The sequence below is a fragment of the Malus domestica genome, chromosome 04 (genome assembly GCF_042453785.1).
Source record: "Malus domestica chromosome 04, GDT2T_hap1".
Lineage (NCBI taxonomy): Eukaryota > Viridiplantae > Streptophyta > Magnoliopsida > Rosales > Rosaceae > Malus > Malus domestica.
This window is the reverse complement of record NC_091664.1, coordinates 31,061,139-31,083,345: the sequence shown is the minus strand read 5'-3', so window position 1 is coordinate 31,083,345 and position 22,207 is coordinate 31,061,139. Positions and strand designations below refer to the sequence as shown.

The following is a 22,207-nucleotide window of genomic DNA, read 5'->3' as shown; positions in this document are numbered from 1 at the left end:
CGAACAAGTACTCTATTTTTCCAAGCGGAGAGAGGCTGACATGCTTTCGATGGAGGAGGTGAGGCAATGGAGGAGATGGGGTATCCTCGGAGTTTTTTCAGTCGCACTACTGGGTTTGCTCTTCTTCCTCCACAATAATAATGGTGCTTCTGAGACGATAACGATTTCTGGAAGGCGAGCACTAAGGAGTGTTAATGGTAATGAGCTCAATTTCAACCAGATGCTAACACAACAAACTCATAACACGGTGGAGCTGAACAATGGCATTGTCCGAGTCACTTTTTCTTATCCTGGAGGAGATGTCATTGGAATTCAATACAAGGGAATTGACAACTTGCTCGAAATCAAAAACCCCCCAAGCAATAGAGGTTACTGGGATCTTGTCTCGAAAAATGGCTTGGACAGACTACAAGGAACAACATTCAAGATTGTTACATCGACGGCAGACCAAATAGAGATTTCTTTTAATAAAACTTTTGATATTTCCCTCGGTGATTGGACGCTACCCTTAAATGTTGACAAAAGATACATAATGCAGCGTGGCCGCGCTGGGTTCTATGCATATGCCATATATGAGCGTCTAGAAGGGTGGCCGGAATTGCACCTAGGTCAAACAAGACTCGTTTTGAAACTTCGAGAAGATAAATTTCAATTCATGGCTGTATCAGACGACAGACGAAGATTCATGCCAACAGCCAAAGATCGCGACGGAGACCACGCTCAGGCCCTTGCCTATCGCGAAGCTGTTCTTTTAACTAATCCAAGCAATCCCGACTTTAAAGGAGAGGTGGATGACAAATACCAATACTCCAGTGAAGTCAAAGACATCAAGGTTCACGGTTGGATTAGCACTGACGATGCTATAGGTCTTTGGATGATCACACCTAGTACTGAGTTTCGTTCAGCGGGGCCGTTCAAGCAGGAACTTACCTCTCATGTGGGACCAACTTCCCTCACTGTGTTTCTTAGTAGTCACTACGTCGGGAGAGGTTTTGGACTGACCTTCGCAGAAGGTGAGGCATGGAAGAAGGTTTTTGGTCCTGTCTTTGTGTATCTTAACTCGGACATTCCAAGCTCGAATGCCTCCTTCTCTCTCTGGGAAAATGCAAAGGAACAGATGTATGAAGAAGTAAAGAGTTGGCCGTACAATTTCACTCAGTCCGAAGACTTTCCTAGCTCCGATGAACGTGGATCAGTTGCTGGTCAGTTACTAATATGGGATTCGTACTTCCACGAGGGCCTAGATTCAGCAAGTTATGCTTATGTGGGATTGGCTGCACGCGGATACGCGGGATCATGGCAAATGGAATGCAAGGGTTATCAGTTCTGGACTCAAGCTGACAAGCAAGGTTATTTCTACATAAAAGATGTTCGACCGGGGAACTATAGTTTGTATGCAACTGTTCCCGGCTTCATTGGGGACTACAAGTACGAGCATGATATTACAATTGAACCTGCAAGTGAAATCAACTTAGCTAATATTACCTTCGAACCTCCGAGAAGTGGTCCAACCTTGTGGGAGATTGGCATCCCCGATCGGTCAGCCGCAGAGTTCAACATACCGGATCCATATCCGACCCTTGTGAACCGTTTGTTCACTGACAATTACGCAAACAAGTTTAGGCAATATGGCTTGTGGGAACGATATGGAGATTATTACCCTGACCATGATCTCATCTACACCGTCGGCACAGACAATTACAACGATGATTGGTTTTACGCTCATGTGACAAGAAACAGAAACGGTACATACGAGGCAACGACATGGCAAATTGTATTTCAACTTGAAGACGTTTGGACCGGAGATTATACGCTCCAATTGGCATTGGCTTCGGCCACCTATGCTGAACTGCAGGTTCGATTCAACAACCAGACCGACACACCTCATTTTTCGACAGGGCTAATAGGGAAGGACAATGCCATAGCAAGGCATGGAATTCATGGTTTGTACTGGCTTTTCAGTGTTGATGTGCCGAGCTATCGACTACAACAAGGATACAACACCATATACCTTACTCAATCAAGAAACTGGGGACCTTTCGCCGGAGTTATGTACGACTACATCCGACTGGAAGGACCTCCACCAGAGTGATTGCACTATTATGTATTACAGTTTAATAGTACATACGATTTACGATTTCTTTCAACTGACCTCACTGACCTCACTTAGCGAGATTAGACTTGATTGTTGTATAATTTCTTTCATATTTGTTTCAAATATGTTTCATATTTATTTCAAATTAGAACTCTATAAATACAAAGTTTCGATAAGTTAATAACAAAATTATAAGCAGAAAATATATTGTTAGAAAAAACAGCCCCAACGAGCCCTTTAATCTGAAAGGGGGCATGCGTGCAAAATTATCGTCATCCAGTAGAGTATATTACATCATATGGAACATACGAACCATAACCTTTAAGAAACAGAAACAGCGGAAATAAAAAACATAACAGAAGAGAAAATGCTTGGAAGAACAGGGAACATATCATTCGCTGCCGCTGTCGTCGTCAGGTCCTGCTGCATCCTTAATATCAAGAGTGAAATCATATTCCTGATCGCATCCCAAATATGAATCGCACATGAAGTAAAGAATGAAACTCTTCTCTCCGGGTTCGGCAGGAGCAGCAAACTCGAGCTTCACCTTGGCCCTCCGTTGCAGCGAAACTCTCTTGATGGCGAGCAGCGAGTTTGTCTTGGTATCGCCGACCACAAGCCACCAGCCCTCTTCTTTGGCCTTGGGATACCTCAGGGCATCCACAGGACCTACCTCAGTCCTCCCTTCAAGGTCACGTTCGAGAGTGACTAGCAGAGTGATTTCTTCCCCGGCCCTTATGTTATCCCTATCAAGCACCTCATATAGCATATCAATGTTGGGAAAGCGGTTGCAAAATCGTGCAATATCCAGCAGCTGTGAATCTGACATCTTAAGTAGGTCACGCCTTTCGTCATCATCCAACTCAACCAAATCAAACACTGTCTCTATACTCTTTCCAGGATTTTCCTGGCATCTCTTTGCCAACTCCTTTGTGAAGTGAGGAAGCTGTAGAAGCATCGAGTCCCTGTCCCACATGCCCTGAGTCACCATCTGGCTGACTTCCATGGCTAAGACAGCAAGGCTTAGCCAGCCATTGCTGGAAATGACATCAACCATCGCCTGAAGCAACCTACTAGCGGAAAGGATCACCTCTCGCTGGTCCAACGCTAGGTTACCACCCAGAGGCTGCCTAGCAAAGTGGGCCTGAAGCAGAGCATTTGCTTTAACATGAGGATCTGTGCATTTGGGATTATCAAAGGAAAACCTCTGGTGGTTAATTAGCCTCCGAACTACCTCTTCCTCCCCTGGTCGAATAGGAAGTTGTGAATACTCCGAAGCGTGAGTTAGAATCTCAAGAAGACCCTTCATCTTTGTTTTGGAAGTTAAAGACGAACTGAAACGCTCAATGGTGGTATAACTGATGTAATAGTATGAAGCTATCATGCCAAGATTCAAAGGAGAAAGGTCCATGTCATCCTCGATTGCAACACACTTGCTTGCCTCCAAGTCGCTCAGTGTATTTTCAATAAGCTCCGACAGGTGATCAGAAAGATGCCGCTGAGTAACTCCCTGAAGATTGTAATAGTTGGGATTTTGTGTGAGCCTCCGGTACAAGAAAGTCCATGTAAGGTAATCGACAGCATCTTGCTTGTTCTCAATTATTCCTGCAACAACTTCTGCATTCAGATTATCATGTAGATAATGGTGCAAATGGCTTTCAACAGGGAATGCTTCGTACAAGAACTTCTTGTAGTATTCTTTACGAGGTGCGTGGCAGAGGATGACACATTTCCCAGAATTATCTAGTAGAGGGCGACTAGCATGACCCATCATCTGCAACAGATCAGTAACAGGGTAATCAGTGTGAACATTTTCCCGGCCATCATAATACTGAGTTCCCATCACAACCACCAAATGTGCTGACAACGGCACTCCCCAGCACATTGAACTGCTCATGACACAAACTTGAATCCACCCAGCTTCAAACAGCTGTGACACAACTTCTTGGTCCAAACTGCTTAAACCTTCATGCAGGTAGCCCACTCCACTGCGCAAAGTGCCTTTCAAAATTTCATCGCCAAGTCTTTCAATGAAAGGCTCAATATCATCTACAGACCGCAACAGAAATGACGGTTTCTCCCCACCGTCTGCATTTGAGTAGGTCATCAGATCCACAGCCGTTAGTCGAACATGCTTCCTTGTAGGAACATAAACAAGAGCTGGTTTCCCATTCTTGGCATGCTGGACAATTGCAGTGTATGTGGGTTTTGCCATTGCTTGCATCCTGGCTTCAAAATTAGCCAGATCCACCCCCTGAATGTGTATTTCCAGAGGCACTGGGCGCACACCAGGAGGAAAATTGAAAAGGCCATGAGAGCTAGCCCCTATCCATTCCCCAAGATCCTTTGCATTTGCAAGAGAAGTTGACAGAGCCACAATACGAATCTTGTTCTCAGGTTGACTCGCTATGTATCTCATTCTAGAGACTATTACCTCCAAGATGGGACCACCCTGACCACCAATCAAGTGGAGTTCATCTATAATAAAAAGACTAACCTGTTGAACATGCTTTCTCTGTTTCCAGCGGCGGGATAAAGCATCCCATTTCTCTGGAGTGCTGATGATAATCTGACCTTTCTCAAGCAGTTTTAAGTCTGTGGCTGTTTCCCCTGTTAATAATTCAACTCGCAGATTGAGACCCTTTCCAAACTTCTTCTCCCAGTCACGGTAACGTTCCTTGGCAAGAGCTTCAATAGGTGCAATATACACAACACGCATGACATTATCAGAGCCCTTCTGATGATTCCTCAATAAAGCAAACTCTGCACATATGGTCTTCCCACTCCCTGTTGGTGCAGCAACTAGGACATTGTCATCTGAATTGTACAAAACAGTGAAAACCTGAGTTTGAACAGGATTGAAATGCTTGAAATCTTGATACAGAGCTTCATATAACGGATTCCTTAATGCAGTCACGGGAAGTGGTTGCAAGTCCAATAACTCTGTTGGTGGAGGATACTTTTCAGGTAAAATGAGGTGTCTGAAAGAAACAGGTAAAACAGTCTGGGACCCGAGCCACCTATCAGACACAACACGAATGAAGTATTGAGGCGGAAGGGGCTCATATATTGGCACTGTAAAGTTCAAAGTATGATCCTCATCAATATACTGCTTCTTCAGCAGAAAATATTCATGATGAAGGACAAACTCGCCATCATTATCCTCCACTATTACCCAAAATGGCTCCACATATCCATGAACTTTGTCCTCCCATTGGAAATCTGGTGTTATAGTGAGCTCCACCCTCAATACAGTGCGAGTAATTGGCTGCACATGGGCTGCAAGGTTTAATTTGGGGAACTGGTGGATGAACTTATGAAGTGTTCTTCCCATCTTTGGCATACGAATAAGCTCCCCTAGCTCCTGCGAAGAGAGATCATAATACCTATCCCAGGCCAAATCCTTCTTCTCCAGCTTCATCAAAATATCATTTGAAATACCAGTGAATTGGCGAAGAGGTGTTTGGACACTCCACATCTTCTTGTTAACCATCTTACACATGTTCAAAGCCTTTTCCGCTAGTTGAGCCCATCCTCGTTTCAAGACAATCTCAAAAAGAGCTCGTAGAAGACGCCCTGCACTCTGAACAAATCCAAAACCGAAAAAAAAAAAAGAGCAGAAAATGAATAACAGGATAAGAGAAACAAAATATATACGTAAGCTAGAACAAGCTGGCAGCACAATCCAAACTGTATCTCAAACAATAAATGAGAAAAAAGCATGAAATAATAATACAAACCTGAGTAATGTAGACCATATCTGATGTCAACGAAAGCCCCTCAAGCTTCAGCTGTGAGATATATGCTTGCAGCAAGACATTGATCTTGGCACTGGGCTCTTCCAGGCTTTCCTTCACCGGAATGGGAACACGATCCAAAAGCTTTGCTAGCTCCATCTTTTCATCCTGCCGCACAGTAACATACTTAAATTCTTCACTGAGCGAGAACAATCGACAAAGCTCAATATCCCCCATTGTAGGCTTCAAATGCTCATTATATGTGGATATTGTTCCATGAGTTATATAGTAATAACTTGCAATGCGACCCAAGTCTGTAACTTGGAAATATCCACTTTTTCTGTCGTACTTAATCAAATTATTCTTGTCCAAGATGGTTGCAGCAGAATGGATCTGCAAAATGAAATGGTTGAGACAAAATGAGAGATCCATAAGAAATACAGAATGCAGGAATCCAGATAAATGCTACAAAGTGCCACAGCAACGATAAGAACAGAATGGACGAGCACTAAATGAGTCCAAGAGAAACCAGATAGAATTAAAGATGAAATATATCAAAACCCAAAAACCATCATGGTCAACACAGACTCAAATGCCATAAAATATCTAATAGAATGGGACAAGCAAATTCCTATACCAATACTACTTTTTGACATTACTATGTCAAGCCCCTTTTGTTCGCGTGTTTCCTCTCCATTGATATGCACTTGTTTGTTATCTAGTGCAATTAAGAATATGGTTATATACTATACTACTATTACTAATGTTGCAAGGGAATGAAAATGTCAACAGCAAATAATGCTAAGTTTGAGCGATTCTTACCAAATCAGCTCGTCTCTCCTCCAATGTAATATCTCTGGAGAGAACATCAGCTTCCAAACCATAGAGTGTGGGGTTACGTAGCATGCGAACATACAGGTAAGTGTATCCTATCCAATTGCAAGCTTCTCTAGCATTTTGAACAGTTCCAAGAACGATTTCAGCATTAAGTTGGTCAGCCAATTTGGATATGAATTGACTTTCAATGGGAAGCTGTTGGTTCATCAAAGAAAGATAGTATTGAAGCTCATTGTGGCCAGTAATGATAATCCCTTCTCCATACGAATCGTACTGAGGTCTTCCTGCACGCCCCAACATCTGCATAACATCCAAAGGACTTAGTTCAGTCCATGCTCCCTTTTCTGGATCATAGATCTGAGTCCCTTTGATTATCACAGTGTGAGCTGGCAGATTCACGCCCCAAGCAAGTGTTGCTGTGGAAACCAAAACTTGTACGTGCCCATCAGCAAAGAGATCCTCAACCAGTTGGCGATCTGCCCTGTTCAATCCAGCATGATGAATGGCAAAACCGTACGGCAGAAGATCTTTGAGATCATTGCTCTTGACCAAATCTGTATGAGTAGTTAGAATCTCTCGGCTAGCACTGTCTTCTTTAAGAAACCTGCCAAGGGTGTCCTTGGCAAGTGCAGTATCTCTTATAGCTCGAGCTGTTTTGGCTGTTTCTTTCCTCGAATGGACAAAGATAAGGACTTGATGTTTTCCAGCCACAGCGACGACCTTCTCATAGCAGAGATCATTCATCAACTGGAACCTCTGTAATGGTTTCCTCACCATGATTCCAATATACTGTTGAGATAAGGGGACAGGTCTGTAACTGTTATCAAAATAAAACAGTCCCTTCTTAAGGTCAACACGCAAGAACAATGCCACATCTTCATAGTTAGGGAGAGTAGCAGATAACCCCACCAACCGAATATGATCTTTAGTGGTCTCAATCTGCCTAACAGTTCTAGCAACGATACTTTCAAGAACAGGGCCTCTATTATCATGGAGGAGATGAATTTCATCAATGATAAGAAGTTTGACCAGTTGAGTGTAAGTCCGGTCTCCTGACTTTCGGGTAATGATATCCCACTTCTCAGGGGTTGTGACAATAATTTGAGTTTCTTCAATCTGTTGGCGAGTCAATGTCTGGTCACCACTTAACTCCCGCACATTGACATCATAATCCTTCAAACGATTAGAAAGATTTCCAACAACTTCCGCAACAAGAGCTTTCATAGGTGCAACATATACAATCTTATAATCACTGTGGTTTATGGAACCGTCCTCCTTGTTCATGTTCAGCGCAAACTGCTGAAGTATAGTGAGCACTGCAACATTAGTTTTTCCAGCACCAGTAGGAGCACATAGCAGGATATTGTCCGCTTTGAAAAGGGCAGTCTCATAGACTCTACTCTGTACCCTGTTCAACTGGGTCATTCCTTTGAAAGCCGGCTGAGCCCACTCTGGCATGGCAGATATGTTTACAAGCTTCTCATCAGGATTAAATGGTCTCTGTTTCAAGGCTGGCACATGGATTTCTTCATATCCCTTGCTGGGATGTCTGTAAGACCCATCTGGAAGCACGCACTTCTTTGACACCAAAAGTCTACTTTGCTCTTGTGCAAGGCTATCAAGATCAAGTAGCTCTGCCTGCCCCTTCAACCAACCACTGTCAGCATCTCTATCGACCAGGCCCCTCCTACCCCTGTCCCCATCTCCACCACTCTCATCCTTCAACCTGCGAGCCTCTTCTCTAATACTCTTCTCCAAGTTCTTTTGCCTCTCCTTTGCACTAGCCCTTGTGGCATGCAGCTGTTCTACAATTGCAGCCAAATCTGGACCCAACTGCAGCATTTCCTCCTCAATTTTCTTCCTCTCATCTTGGTCTTCGGCTCTGGCCAAACGCGTGCACCAGACAATCTTCAGCCGGTTTCGACATAGAAACTTAATAAGGCTGAATTTGTCAAATTGAAGGTGAACCAACAGCTTGGTTTCAACTTCCCTGTCATCACCTTCAGCGAGTATCTTGAGCACCTCTTCAGCAAGCTTCTGGCATTGTTGTGGATCAATCTGTTTCTCATAAGCTTCAGATATCTTCCTCTGAAGCCAATAAGCATCAATGTCCTGAACATTAAGGCTCATACCCTCGTTTGCTTCCTGCATTTCATCGTCATCAATCCCACCACCCATTTGCATAGCCCCAGACTGATGTGGTTCAGCCACATCATCGTCGTCCTCTTCGTCGTCCTCCTGGACCATATCAAGATCACTCTCCTCATCATCATCTTCATTTTCTTCAAACTCAACCGCAACACCCACATCGTCATCTAAGGCTTCATCACCATTAGCCACGGCAGACCCTCCAGCATCACCCCCATCTTGGAAGTCAGTAATCAACCTCCCAATTGAAACCAACTGATCAAAGACGGTGTTGGGTATAGGATTCAACATTTTCTCAATCTCCTTTTTCTTATCAGCATTCTTAAAGTTCTCGTTCTTAAGAACGGCCAAAATCTCGTCCGCAGCGCCGCTTATGATACTCGAAGGCTGGCCACCCAGCTGCTGCTGAATGACGCTGAGCATAGCCTCATAGGCAGCCCTGGTTTCCTTGGTCTTAGGCTGATAAACCCCTTCCTCAGTGGCCGTGAGCACGCTCTCTTCATGAAGCCGCGGCTTTTTACTCTGCCGAACTGGAGCAGGTTCAGCATTCGGGTCCCGCTCCTTCTTCTTCTTCGACTTCTTAAGCTTGTCATCGAGCTCCGGCGGTCTTCCCCTGTAAGCCCGGTCACCGAAGTGCTTGGGGTCAATCTTTCCCCATAGAGACTCCGGCTCGCCGGTGGGCTCGTGCGTATCACGTGGGCGAGAGTCGGTGGTCAGCACCAAACTCGAGTTAGCACGGTACTCGTATTGCTTGAACCGGGCGTGCGCCTCCGCACCGCCGCCCAAGTGCTGCGCCATTTCAAGATCTCAATCCGAATCTCAGAAACCCTAGTACACAAATTCAAAACCTCCAAACAAGTCAGCCTAGGGTTTTACTGCAACTCCAATTTCAAATAACGACGAAAACGTAAAATCTGAAATATATATATATAATTAAATTAAATTAAAAAACCAGAAAACGCAAACAGAAACCCTAGCTAAAAACGATGCAGAAAAGTAGAGAAGATGAAAGCACTCACAGCGAGTAGCGGTTTAATTACGAGCGTGCAACCGGTTCTTATACTCGCTCTCCGTCGTCTCGGACGCCGCCTTCGGAAAGTATGGCAGCCAGGTTTTTACTATTGGCCAGTCTGAGAGTGTAAACCGATTTTAAATTTGATTTTCTTCCTCCAATTTTCTTGTTTTTATCTCGGCTCTGACACCCAATTTCCACAGAAATGCGTAGAGAAATATGACCCCCTTGGATTACTTGGGCCTAATGATGATTTGGGCTGCTTTTTGTTGTCGATCAAGTGTAGCGTTTTGTAGCCCAATATGATTTCTATCTGGTTTGTTTTGATGGGCTTCGGCACACAAATTACCCAAAACAAAAAAAACTTTAATTTTTTTTTCCCCTCTGTTCTGCATTACTATTATTATGCATATTTACTAATTAGTCGTTAGAGTGGGATGAATTGAATGGAGATTAATGAACTGAATTGAGGAGAAGTTGGATTGAAGAAGAGTCATAATCGGATTTTTGTTGAAGTTATTTGTTAATTTATCTAAAATCACAGTATGAATTCGTCTAACTCTATCATATAAGCTGTTTACTAATTTTCTTGGATCGAAATTAATAACTCATACACCCTTTGTGCTCTGTTTTTTTTTTTTTGTTATAAAGGGGCCCAAAGTCTAAGCAAAAATGCTAAACAAGGAAGAACATCAGCCCAAAAGGCTTACACAAATAGCCCGATTCCTAGCAACCCCGGAAATATCATCTAGAAGTAAGCAAACGATTGAAGGAAGATGGTCATCCAACATAACATAGCCCAAGTCCAAAGAAAAGCTCAAATTTGCCAAACCATCTGCCACAATATTCCTTTTTCCTATAAATATGACTTAAATTACATTGATCAAATTAAGTAATCAAGTGATTACAGCCATATAACAAAGAAGTCAAGAGATGCAACTCATGCCCAATACATTTGACAAGTGACACTAAAACAGTAGAGTCAGATTCCACAAGTGTTCTCCTAGCACCCTTATCCAAAGCCATTTTCAAAAGCCTAAAAAGAGACCCCACAACTCAACTTCAAGGACTTCTCCTACTCCCATATTAGCTGGAAAAAAACCCCTAATCCAAGAGCCCTAACGATCTCTAAGTACTCCCAAACCGATATCATGGTTTTGTCCTTGGCAAGAACCATCAATATTCAATTTCAACCATCCCTCATTTGAAGAAACCCAAGCCAACTTTTCAAGAATTATGGGGCTCATAATGACTAACCTTATTAGCATCGGTCCACTCCTATGCATACTTCAAAATAGTGTTCACAATGTCAAAGGGAGCTTGATATAATGGATTGAAGACAATACAATTTGTCCACTTCCAAATATGCCAACACGCAAACCAGAAAATATTACATCATTCCAACCCTTGGTGACTAAAGAGTTTTACAGTGTATGTTAGCAGCAATCCATCCTTCCAAGTTTAAATTGAAAGTAGAGCAGATATTACTAGGAGCCTTCAATGAATTCCAAACAACTATAGCTTTAGAGCACTTCCTCAAACGATGAATTAAATTTTCATCAGGACCACCACATATAGGACAACTAGTATCCAATATGAAAAATTAAATATGTCAAATTAGTAATTTGATTTAAAGTAAATTAATTCAAATAAAAAATTAAATCCATACAATTAAATTAAAATTCAAAAAATTTACTCTACGAAATATTTCAATTGCGCGAAAGATTAATGTAACAAACAATTGATATAATTAGGTTTTGCGTGATAAAATTTTTCACCACTCATTGCGCAAAATTATGAGATAAGGACTTTCTTGATGAATCATGCGCCGCGAATTATTTTTCATCGCAACAAGTGTTTTTTGTAGTAGTGGTAATACAATCTTCCTAACATTTTTCATATTGTTCAATTTAATACACAATTAATTGACTAACTCTTTGACATCCACAACACGGTTTTCCGATCGATCGCATAATTTTTTATGTACAAAAGTAAAAATAAATGATACGGCCCATTGAACTGTAAAGCTGGGCATCATTTTATGCCACACTAGATATCTATTAATTAAGAAAACATTAACATATACGCATATAAGAAATGCGACCAAATTATATGCATCCTCCCAACTTTTTATGGTAGATGTAATTAAAACTTCATATGTAATTACCTTAATTGCTTAGCCAAAAAAAATTTACCTTAACTGATTCCATTACTAAATGTTGTTACAGGAAGATATTAGAAATATATTAGTGAAAACAGTGGACTATTGTGTCAACTTTACTAGTGAATGCGCTGTAAATTCATGAACTTTATCTGAGTAATTAGCTAGGCTAGACATCTGTAAGTACACTTGTAAATAAAATTTTCCATTTCTGAAATTAGACTTAATTACATGTGTCATCAAATTATTTTCTAGATGAGTGCTTTACTTGTGATGTTAATCTATTCGATACCTTTGCTTTCCTTGTAGGTTATATAAGTAGGACTACAAAGACAAAGCAGTGGAGTACTTCGAAGAGGCCAGTGAAGGTTAGTTTCCAATAGTTATTCGCTATATCAAGGCTTGCAGAGACATCAGAAACTTGCTCAGCCAACTAATTAAAAGGCTTTGATTCTGATTTCTATGATGCAGATCTAGCCTTTTTATGTACCATTTTCATCATCTTCTCTTTTTTTTTTCACTGTTTTTTTTTATTTATTTTTTATTTTTTATTAGAAACACAAACTCTGATTTACGTGATTTCTTTTTTGTGTGGATATACCTTTGATATATAGCTAGCATTCTCATTTTCTTTTTGTTAATGTTTAGCATTTCACATAGCCAACTAAAAGGCTTTGGTTTTGATTTCTATGATGCGTATCTAGCCTTTCCATATAACATTTTCATCATTTTTTTTTTCACAGTTTTTTTATCAGACACATAGATAACCAACTGATTAAACAAGTTTTGATTTATGTATTTTCTTCTTTTGTGTAGATTTACCTTTGTTATATAGCTATAATTCTCATTTTTCTGTGATGCGCATTTAACCTTTGTATATAGCATTCTCATGATTATCTCTTTTGCTTCTTCTTTTTCTCAATCAAATCATACATTTTGATCATGTTATCTATCCTTGATGAAGAGATATTTAAGATCTGTATGTGTATCCTATATTTTCTTGTTATATATTCACTCTAACCCCTCCTCTCTTCATCATGATCTGCAGGATTCAAGGTACTCAAGCTTGAATTCTTGCAAGCAACTAGCTAGAAGATAAAAAATTAAAAAGTCAGTATGCTCTCTTTGACACTTGTAGTAAGATCTGTGCATGCATAGCATCAACTGTTCAGCATCCTACTAGCTAACCTCTCTTAGTTGGTAACATGATTTCTTTGACACTTGCAATGCATTATTCATGCATGACACAGTTTCCATGCTATACTTCTACCTAATTGTCAGATTTTACAAAATTTTGTTCTTGTAGATGACGACAGTGATGTACAATTACCATTTTAAATCATATTTAATTGTAGATAAACTACAAAATCCGACCTATCAATTAATTTATCAAATGTCTGCACTCGCGACTTTCCATATAGGATCATGTTTCACTTCTTTTGATAGAAAAATGTATGCACACGTGGAGCATGTCATAACTACACGCATCTTCAAATTAAGTGTACGTTATAGTCTTTTATGAACTGAGTCTGAAAAAAGTGAAAGGATTGTAACATACACTTAATTTGAAAATAGATATAGTTATAACATACGTCGTATGTTCATAATTAGCATTTATATTAAAAAAAAAGGTACGAAATATGATCCTATTTGAAAAGTAGAGCTCAAACATCCGATAAATTAACATTAAATTTTTTTAATTCGACACATTAAAATTTTGCATCCAAGTTGGATATCAGACATGCCATAAGCATTTCGATAGATCTGAGTTGAGTGGTTAGTTGTTGCCTTAAGAACTAGGGTAATGAGAAAGAAACCAATATCTGGTTGATACGTCGAAAAAAAATATTGATTTAAAATGGCCAATCATCAATTGGGGGGTGGGAAGAAACTCACACCTCTCTCTTTCCCAAAAAAAAAAAAAAAAAAAAAACCTAAATCTAGAAGCGTCACAACCGTGGGCCCTTTGCTTCGGCTTAGGGCTGGTGGCAACTCCTTTCTTCTAGCCTCCCTTCCTCCTCCCCTCTGTCCTCATTCCTCACCTTCACTCCCTATGTTCTTTCGTCCTATCTTCCCCTTCTAGCCAATTCCTCCTCCGCCTTATCTCCTATCCCATTTCCTCTTCTTCTATCGGCTTCTACAACACCTCTTTCTAGTTGAGTAGTCTCAGGTTAATATTATCTTTCCTATTGATAACGACCTAATTTTGTTTTCTTCTGCACTACTGAGCGTGGTGGTCGTGTCCACGGCGATGGTAGTTTGGGTGTTCGTGGTTGTTCGATGTGCATGTCTGAAGCCATTAAGGCTCTCTGTTGGTTGGATTGGGTTTACTAAGGCATGCCCTTTACAAGCTTGAGCTCGATCCTTTGGTTTTAGGTTAGTGATGTTGGCTGGCTACAACGCATTTACGGTGTTGTCAGTGGCTTTGGCGCCGCATTCCTATGCTACGCACACTACTCTTTGATGTCTTTGCCAAGCACATGGCCTCCAAGTTGAGGCCTTTGCCATTGCCATTGAAAATTTGATGCACACTTGCCCAAGTCATTGCTTCAATTTATGCGTAGTTGTCGGAATAATGCAGAAGATGACTTGAAAGATTTCAATTTTTTCATGTGACCTTGGTGTTCATAGATCTTAGATTTTTTCCGGTCAGCGAAAACCCTTGGTGGCTTTTGGTGCTAACGACTTTATACTTGTTACTATGAGCTCGTGGTGGCGACTGCTAAAGATTTCAATAATATATATATATATATATATAATAGACTTAGTGCTGTATTGTGCAGCATATCTGTATGTATAATAGGGAAAGGCTGCTGCGGTGCGCAGCAAGCCTATAGGCGGAAAGGTTGGATTTCAACCTTTGTACATCTTGTTGAATGGTTAGAACTTTTGGTTAAAAGATATGATGCTTACTCAAATTGTATGAGTAAAATTAAAAAATATAATTAGTCAATATTTATTTTCTGAAAATTCTAAATAGAAGACATGTCTTTTAGATCAACACTTTTAAGAAGAGTTGTATATCTTTAATTAAAATGAAATGACTCGATGAACGGGTGCCTTAATACCTATAAATACCTTTTGTGGCATAATGTTTCATACACAATTTCAGAAATTTGTTGTCTACGTAATTTCTTTGCTATCTTTTCTCTCTTCACCACATTCATACAATTTTTTTCTAGTTATTTCTAAGGGAATACAATTCGGTTTTGCTAATCAAATATTCCATACTTTGTTGTATCCTGGAAGTGATTTGCCAAGAACCCTTTAGCAAACTAATTCGAGTGGGGGCAAATAACACTTTAAGGAAACGATTCAAGTCGTACCTTAAAGTCATCATTCAGATTATTCTCTATATTTCTATATTTACTGTAACAATCTTAAAGTGTTATTTTTGTCATGGATAACAAATCTGATAACATGGCTTTGAAGATTATCAATCAAGATGTCTACGAGTTAGACAAATTTGATGGATCAAATTTCACCCGATGGAAGGACAAGATGCGTTTCATGCTTACTGTTCTAAATGTCATATATGTGTTGGACCCGAAATTGGAGCCTATTTGTGAGCCAAGTGACAAAGACTCGGACAATACAGTTGCTGATCGAAAGAAGCGTGAAGAAGATGAATTGGTATGTCGAGGACACATCTTGGGCACATTATCCGATCGTTTATATGACATGTATGCACACATTCAATCTCCAAAGAAAATTTGGGAAGCACTTGAACACAAGTACACAACGGAAAAAAGAGGTACCAATAAATTTTTAATGTTCAAATATTATGAATTCACTATGTTTGATAACAAACCCATCCTAGACCAAGTTCATGAATTATTGGTCTTGGTCTCAAAGCTTCGTGAACTTAAAATAGTTATTCCGTATCCTATGATAGTTGGGGCTATTATGGCAAAATTACCCCAAACATGGAATAACTATAGAAAGAAACTTCTACACATGGTGGAAAATATTAGTTTGGAGAATTTGCAAAAGGGTATTCAAATTGAAGAGGAAACTCGAAATTGTGATAAGAATTTTGCAAATCAAGATTTCTCTAAAGTTCACATTGTCGAAGGAAACAAATATAAAAAGAACCTTAAAGTCATCATTCGGATTATTTCATCATTCGGATTATTCTCTATATTTCTATATTTACTGTAATAGCGACGATGACAATGTACGGTGGCTCTGGCGTGTTATGGGAAATACTCTGCCACTTAAGCCCCAAGCCTTTATCGTCCTTACTACCCCATGCACCCACATGTTCTTGCAAACCACGCCTTTTGCCACGTATTTATGTACTCATGTCTTTCCTGGGGACACGTCATCGACTCTAGTTTAGCTTTAAGTATTTGTTAGTAGTGCTGTAAGCGAGTTGGGTTAGTAGATTTTATGTTGCTCCGATTATCTGTTTGTGTCGTTTAATCGATTTGTGTGGCCTTGATGACTTTATGTCAGGGTACCGGTGTAAGGATTGTCGCATCTGCCGTTTTTGCGACAGTTTTACACGGTACTTTTGTTTGTGTTGATATATTATGGTAGCTGTAGAGAAGTTTAAAATTATTTGCATCTTATACAAACTATTTCCAGATCAAGAAATTGGTCATTGGATAAATTGTACCTATATGGCACCTCTTGTATTAATTTGGTTGTTTTTAGTAATGAAACACTCTATCGCTTCTATTAAAAAAAAAAAATTAAGTGTATAGACCACCCTAAACATTGATTCGGCCAGTTTGTGGTCAAAACGATCACCCTCAGATAAGATGAATATACCCAAACCAAAACTACTATTGCTTAAGGAGAAGGATCTATAAAAGCGAGAGCCACTTGTGGGTTTTTTCAAGAAAAAAGTTGGTTACACTATAAAATTATATGGTATCAAAAGGAGTAACCATGAGGGGTAGGTCTTGCAGTCGAGCTTCTTTCTACTTTTGCACTCGAGAGCCAATCTCCGAATGACCCAAGGAAAACCTTTACATGCATTTGTTACCTTTTAAGATGCCTACGGCCCATAAAAACTATTTACTTGAGACAGTCTCTTGACCAGTAGGTCCTGACACAAAATTAAAATTCTAACTCTTTCAGAGTGATATCTCATTAATGGCTTAGACCCTCCTCAATGGGTCTTCTTTGCCTTCCACCCAAGCTGCACAAAAAACCAAAGCCAATCCTAGGGAAGCCTGTATGAATTTTGACCTATCACTAGACTTTGTCTTTCACACGTTCTCACAATCTTTCACACATTTCTCACAATCTATAAAGGAAAAGAATAGACACAGCACGAATGGTTGTAAAAGAATTAGGAGTGAACCCCACATATATATATATATATATTTTTGTGAAAAATAGAATTCCATCTACTAACGCCACCTGCTTATGTTCAATTAGGTACCGCTTGGTACGCAGACGGGACGGAACAGAACAGGACGGGACGGGATGGAACAGAACGAAATGGAGGTTCGTGTTATGTTTGGTATGCATAGGACGGAACGGTTCGGATTTCGTGTTAAATGACTAACTTAGCCTTGTTTGTACAATTTCTGTAGCTTTGTCGTTTTCCTTCGTTTTCTCGACAACCAATCAGACCCCCAAACAATTACAAGAAGAAAAAAAATGACGAATTAGACCCCCAAACAATTTCTATCTCTTCAAATCAAACACAGAAAAATTTCAAAATTCATTTCAATCAATTTCTGCAGCGTCGTCATCATCCTCCGTGCAGCATCCACCTTCTTCCCTCCGAACCATTAAACTGTTTCACTCTCTCTCCCTAACTTTCCTCTCCAAATCAGGCGACTCCGTCCTAATCCAATGGTCCGGCATCGACTCGCCCTCTTGACTCGACTGGCTCAGCATCTACTCGCCCCCTTCCTCCCACCACGACAACTTTATAGGATGCAAGTTCCTCTCCTCCGCCCCCACATGGAAATCTGGGTCCGGCTCCATTTCCCTCCCTCTGGTCAATCTCCGATTCAACTACTCCTTCTGGATTTTCGGCTGGAACGAGTCCGAGGTCGACCCTAACCACCTTGACCAGGACCACAACCCCCTCCCCGGCACCACCCACCTGCTCGCCACCTCAGATGACGAGCTTAGCTTCGAATCGGGTCGTGTTCCGGATCAGATCCACCTTGCTTACACGGACGGAGATGACGAGATGCGGGTTATGTTCGTGACGCCAAACGGCATCGGAGAAGAAGAAGGTTTGCTATGGTGACGTCGTCGTTGTCAGATGGGTTTGTTGGGATTGGGTTAGCAGTTGGGTTACTGGGTTTGTGGTGGAGGAAGAGAAGGGCTACGGGAGAGACAAGGGTAGAAGAGAGGGAGGTTACGGGAGAGAACAGGAGGTAGACAATGTAATTAATGAAAAATAAGAGGGGTATTGTTGTCCAAAAAAATATAATTTTGTGTCCCACGAGATGGAAAAACCCGTTCCAGGGGGGGAAGGGGGAACCAAAATCTAACCCATTTTCGTTCCGTGGGACACGCGTTCCACATAATTTTGGCGCACCAAATGTGGGATGGAACGCGTCCGTCCCATTCTGTTCCGTCCCATCCCACGTACCAAACGCACCCTTATATACAAAATGAGGAACTGACAAATAGATTAGGATAAGTCTCTTGTACTCGCATCTCTGTTCATGTGGTCTTCGATAAATAATCATGTGGTCTTACTATATCTAGATATTCCATTAATTTGTTAAATGCACATATTCTTATTTCTTCTTATATTAACAATTTTCCGTAAGGAATTTTAATTTGATTGCCATACGTACTAGCTGTTAAAAAATGGATATGTCAATATATTTATGCAATTATGGCAGCTTTTTAAATATTTACTTTCTATGTTTTATTCTAATTGTCTACCTTATTAATTTTTCAAATTTATCAGAATTATCATATAAAAATTTTAAATTTATTTTATCTATAATATGCATGCAAATAGTTACAGCATTTAAGTTATTCCCTTTTCGGGGCTTCCCTCCTAATTCTAAATATTATACTACTTATGTTGTGAAACTTAACAAGAATCGCAATTGTCTTCTGGATTCACTAACCATTGTAAATTTGTAATGTAGATCATGGTAAATAATAATATTAACGCCAACGTGGGATTTCCTTATTTAGTTTTTTAATTTCATCTTCTTTCCCTTTAGTATTTCTTTACTAAAAATTCCAAAGTTAGTATTTCGACCGGCCTGTATATATATCGACATAAATATTTTATCGGGTTTAAGAATCAATGCCGCAACGCCTCCTCCGCCAATATTCAGTCCTTTGTATGTTTTGTTTTCTAGTAGTATTTCAATATCTTGCAAGTACTAGTTTAATTTGTAACTTTTTTAGTTTTTAACATTTCAAATTCAAGTTTATGCAAAGGTTATCCAAAATAAAGAGTAGGCGAATATGCATAAAGTAGTTTAGGATTGCCGGCCGAGATGCTCTAGACATGCAAAATGTAGTTTAGAATTGTCGGCTGTATGCTGTGGACAAGCTAAAGGCACCTTAGTGTGTTACCATTCAGAATTTCGAATGTGTCACATCCCGGTTTGGGACGGATCACTTTCCGGGTTCGCTCCACCACCGTAGTAAGATATTGTCCGCTTTGGGCCCCGACTACGCCCTCACGGTTTTGTTTCTGGGAACTCACACAAGAACTTCCTAGTGGGTCACCCATCATGGGAGTGCTTTCGCGCGCTACTCGCTTAACTTCAGAGTTCCGATGGAACCCGAAGCCAATGAACTCCCAAAAGGCCTTGTGCTAGGTAGGGATGAGAAAATACATTTAAGGATCATTCCCCTGGGCGATGTAGGATCTTACAATCCACCCCCTAGGGGCCCGACGTCCTCGTCGACAAACTTCTGCTAGGGATTGGCTCTGATACCATTTGTCACATCCCGGCCTGGGGCGGATCACTTCCCGTGCCCGCTTCACCACCGTAGCAAGATATTGTCCGTTTTGGGCCATGACTACGCCTTCATGGTTTTGTTTCTGAGAACTCATACGAGAACTTCCTAGTGGATCACCCATCATGGGAGTGCTCTCGCGCGCTACTCGCTTAACTTCGGAGTTCCGATGGAACCCGAAGCCAATAAACTCCCAAAATGCCTCGTGCTAGGTAGGGATGAGAATATACATTTAATGATCACTCCCCTGTGCGATGTGGGATCTTGCAGAATGTACAAAAAATAGCTTAAGGTTTTCGCCAGGGATGCTCTTCAAATGCAAAATGTAGTTTAGGGTTGTCGGCCGAGATATTCTGAATATATAATTTCATGGTTGCTGACGACAATGCTTTGAATAATATGGTGTATCATATGGAAAAAAAGGGTCCACGAGTTTTGTTTGCATTTTCCTTGTTTATTTATTTATTTTTTGAGAAAAGATTTATTATTTTCTTTAGCATATTGTATATTGTTTATGTAATCACATTACATTTTCACTTAGTTCTTTGTGATAACTATTTTTTTTTTGTATAATCGTTCATTTTATTTTGAACTTTTTTTGTCATACTTTTATTTTGTACGTAAAATTTGATTGACATTTTTTGTATTTTTTTTTCCTTCAGGGTCTCTATATATACTTTACTAGCTATGTCAACCAATCAGAGCAACTCCTGCAACAACATCCTTGGAGTCACTTCAAAACCTACAACCGAAAAAGGGGTAATGCGTGAATTCTAGCTTCAATATAAATGGATTTGTAATATGCATGCTTGCCTCCCATTATATATACAAATCTTAAGAATTTAACAATTAATTATTATTTTAATGTAATAAAAATTAATTATAACTCATTAAATACAAAAACAAGAGCATACATGGCAACGTCAAGCATCAGTTTGAGTGTTGTTCAATGAGATCGTATTATGATTTTGCTTATTATTTTTTAAAATGTTTACTTTTAATCATTTTTCAGTAAGAGCATACAGATGGTACTAAAGTAGACGCATATAGCTAATTAATTATTATATAAAAATAAGCTGATCAATTGTAAAGAATTAAACAAGTTGATCAAATTTTCTTATAATTAAATGCCTGCAGCGGGAGCAAATAGAAACTGCTGACCAGCATGTAATGGATGTAACTGTGGCTGATCCTGATTTTAAAGAACAAGTGAAAGTTGCAGTTGATGAGAAAGTTCACGTTGTGGAAAATGAGCAAGTTGTTCTGAACAATGAACAAGTGGACGATCTAGCTGAGCAAATAGAGATGATGAAAGAAGATGAACAGGCAAATGAGAAACCAATTATTTCTGAGAACCAAGAGAATTTAATTGGCGGTGGTGGATTCGATGATGATGAGCAGGATTCTGCAGCAATGCTGCTTCAGCCTCATGATCAACAGTAATATTTATACATATCGTTTTACTATATAGATTAATTCGTTCTCTAATTTTGGGACTAATCATAGATTTAAATTGACATCTTACGATACACAAATAGGCCGGTGGTGGAAGAGCCCCAACCCCAAGAGGCATTTGAGATAGGTGTTGGCGCTGGCAGCAGTCCGGTTACTCCAGGGTTCTACGAGATCCCTTCACTCTCCACTGATTCTGCATTAGCAGGGCCATGGTCACCTTTCTCTTCATCTGCGGTATTATCTCTCTCGTGTACTACTTTATATATTTATATGTATTTCATGTTCAGTCTAATATTATATAGTTATTTCTACAAATAAATTCAAAGGAATTTTAGAATGATATATTTTTGAAATGCTATCCTCACTCTTCTCAACACAAGTTTTCCCTAATATTTTTGTAAATTTGAAGTGCATGACATATTTTGAAATGCCCAATACACAACAACTTCCATATGCATACATGTTATTCCTTTTACTCAATGAGAAATTACCACAGTTATTATTATTGTTTAGGTGGATTATGCACCTGCAGCCAAAGACTCCATGAAGTACACAGTCAACTCTGAGCAAATTCTCATGGGCCATATCCTTGGAATTAATCAGCAGTCAAGTGTTTCTCTGCCAAGCGGCATCCAGCAGTCTTTTCACCAACACTTTCAACAAATGCCTATGTATGTGTGTGTGTGTAAACTAACTACCTCAGCATTTTATATTATATTTTTTTGGACAATATTATATAATTAATATTGACAACCATTTTCGGTGCCATATTAGCTATCAGTTATTCACCAATCACTATACTATGAATACTACCAGTTCAATATAATATATAATTAAGATAATTGGTTCCA

General features: G+C 39.9%; 3 protein-coding genes across 3 annotated transcripts; 2 read left to right on the top strand and 1 right to left on the bottom strand.

Moving 5' to 3' along the window:
• The first annotated feature begins 114 nt into the window (after positions 1–114).
• LOC103434366 (uncharacterized) lies at positions 115–2,140 on the top strand. The gene has a single exon (XM_008372699.3). It carries the CDS (start codon positions 221–223, stop codon positions 2,090–2,092), a length of 1,872 nt encoding a protein of 623 aa, XP_008370921.3. The 5' UTR covers positions 115–220; the 3' UTR covers positions 2,093–2,140.
• A 144-nt stretch (positions 2,141–2,284) lies between these two features.
• On the bottom strand, positions 2,285–10,047 carry LOC103434250 (DExH-box ATP-dependent RNA helicase DExH12-like). Its single transcript, XM_008372574.4, has 4 exons — positions 9,837–10,047; positions 6,655–9,645; positions 5,836–6,225; positions 2,285–5,678 (listed from the first exon to the last, which is right to left on the bottom strand). The coding sequence occupies exons 2-4, from the start codon at positions 9,613–9,615 to the stop codon at positions 2,487–2,489; spliced, it is 6,543 nt and encodes a 2,180-aa protein (XP_008370796.3). The 5' UTR covers positions 9,616–9,645; positions 9,837–10,047; the 3' UTR covers positions 2,285–2,486.
• A 2,989-nt stretch (positions 10,048–13,036) lies between these two features.
• LOC114824538 (uncharacterized) lies at positions 13,037–21,691 on the top strand. Its single transcript, XM_070820308.1, has 5 exons — positions 13,037–13,100; positions 20,564–20,660; positions 21,039–21,340; positions 21,440–21,590; positions 21,683–21,691. Exons 2-5 carry the CDS (start codon positions 20,589–20,591, stop codon positions 21,689–21,691), a joined length of 534 nt encoding a protein of 177 aa, XP_070676409.1. The 5' UTR covers positions 13,037–13,100; positions 20,564–20,588.
• The last annotated feature ends 516 nt before the right edge of the window (positions 21,692–22,207 follow it).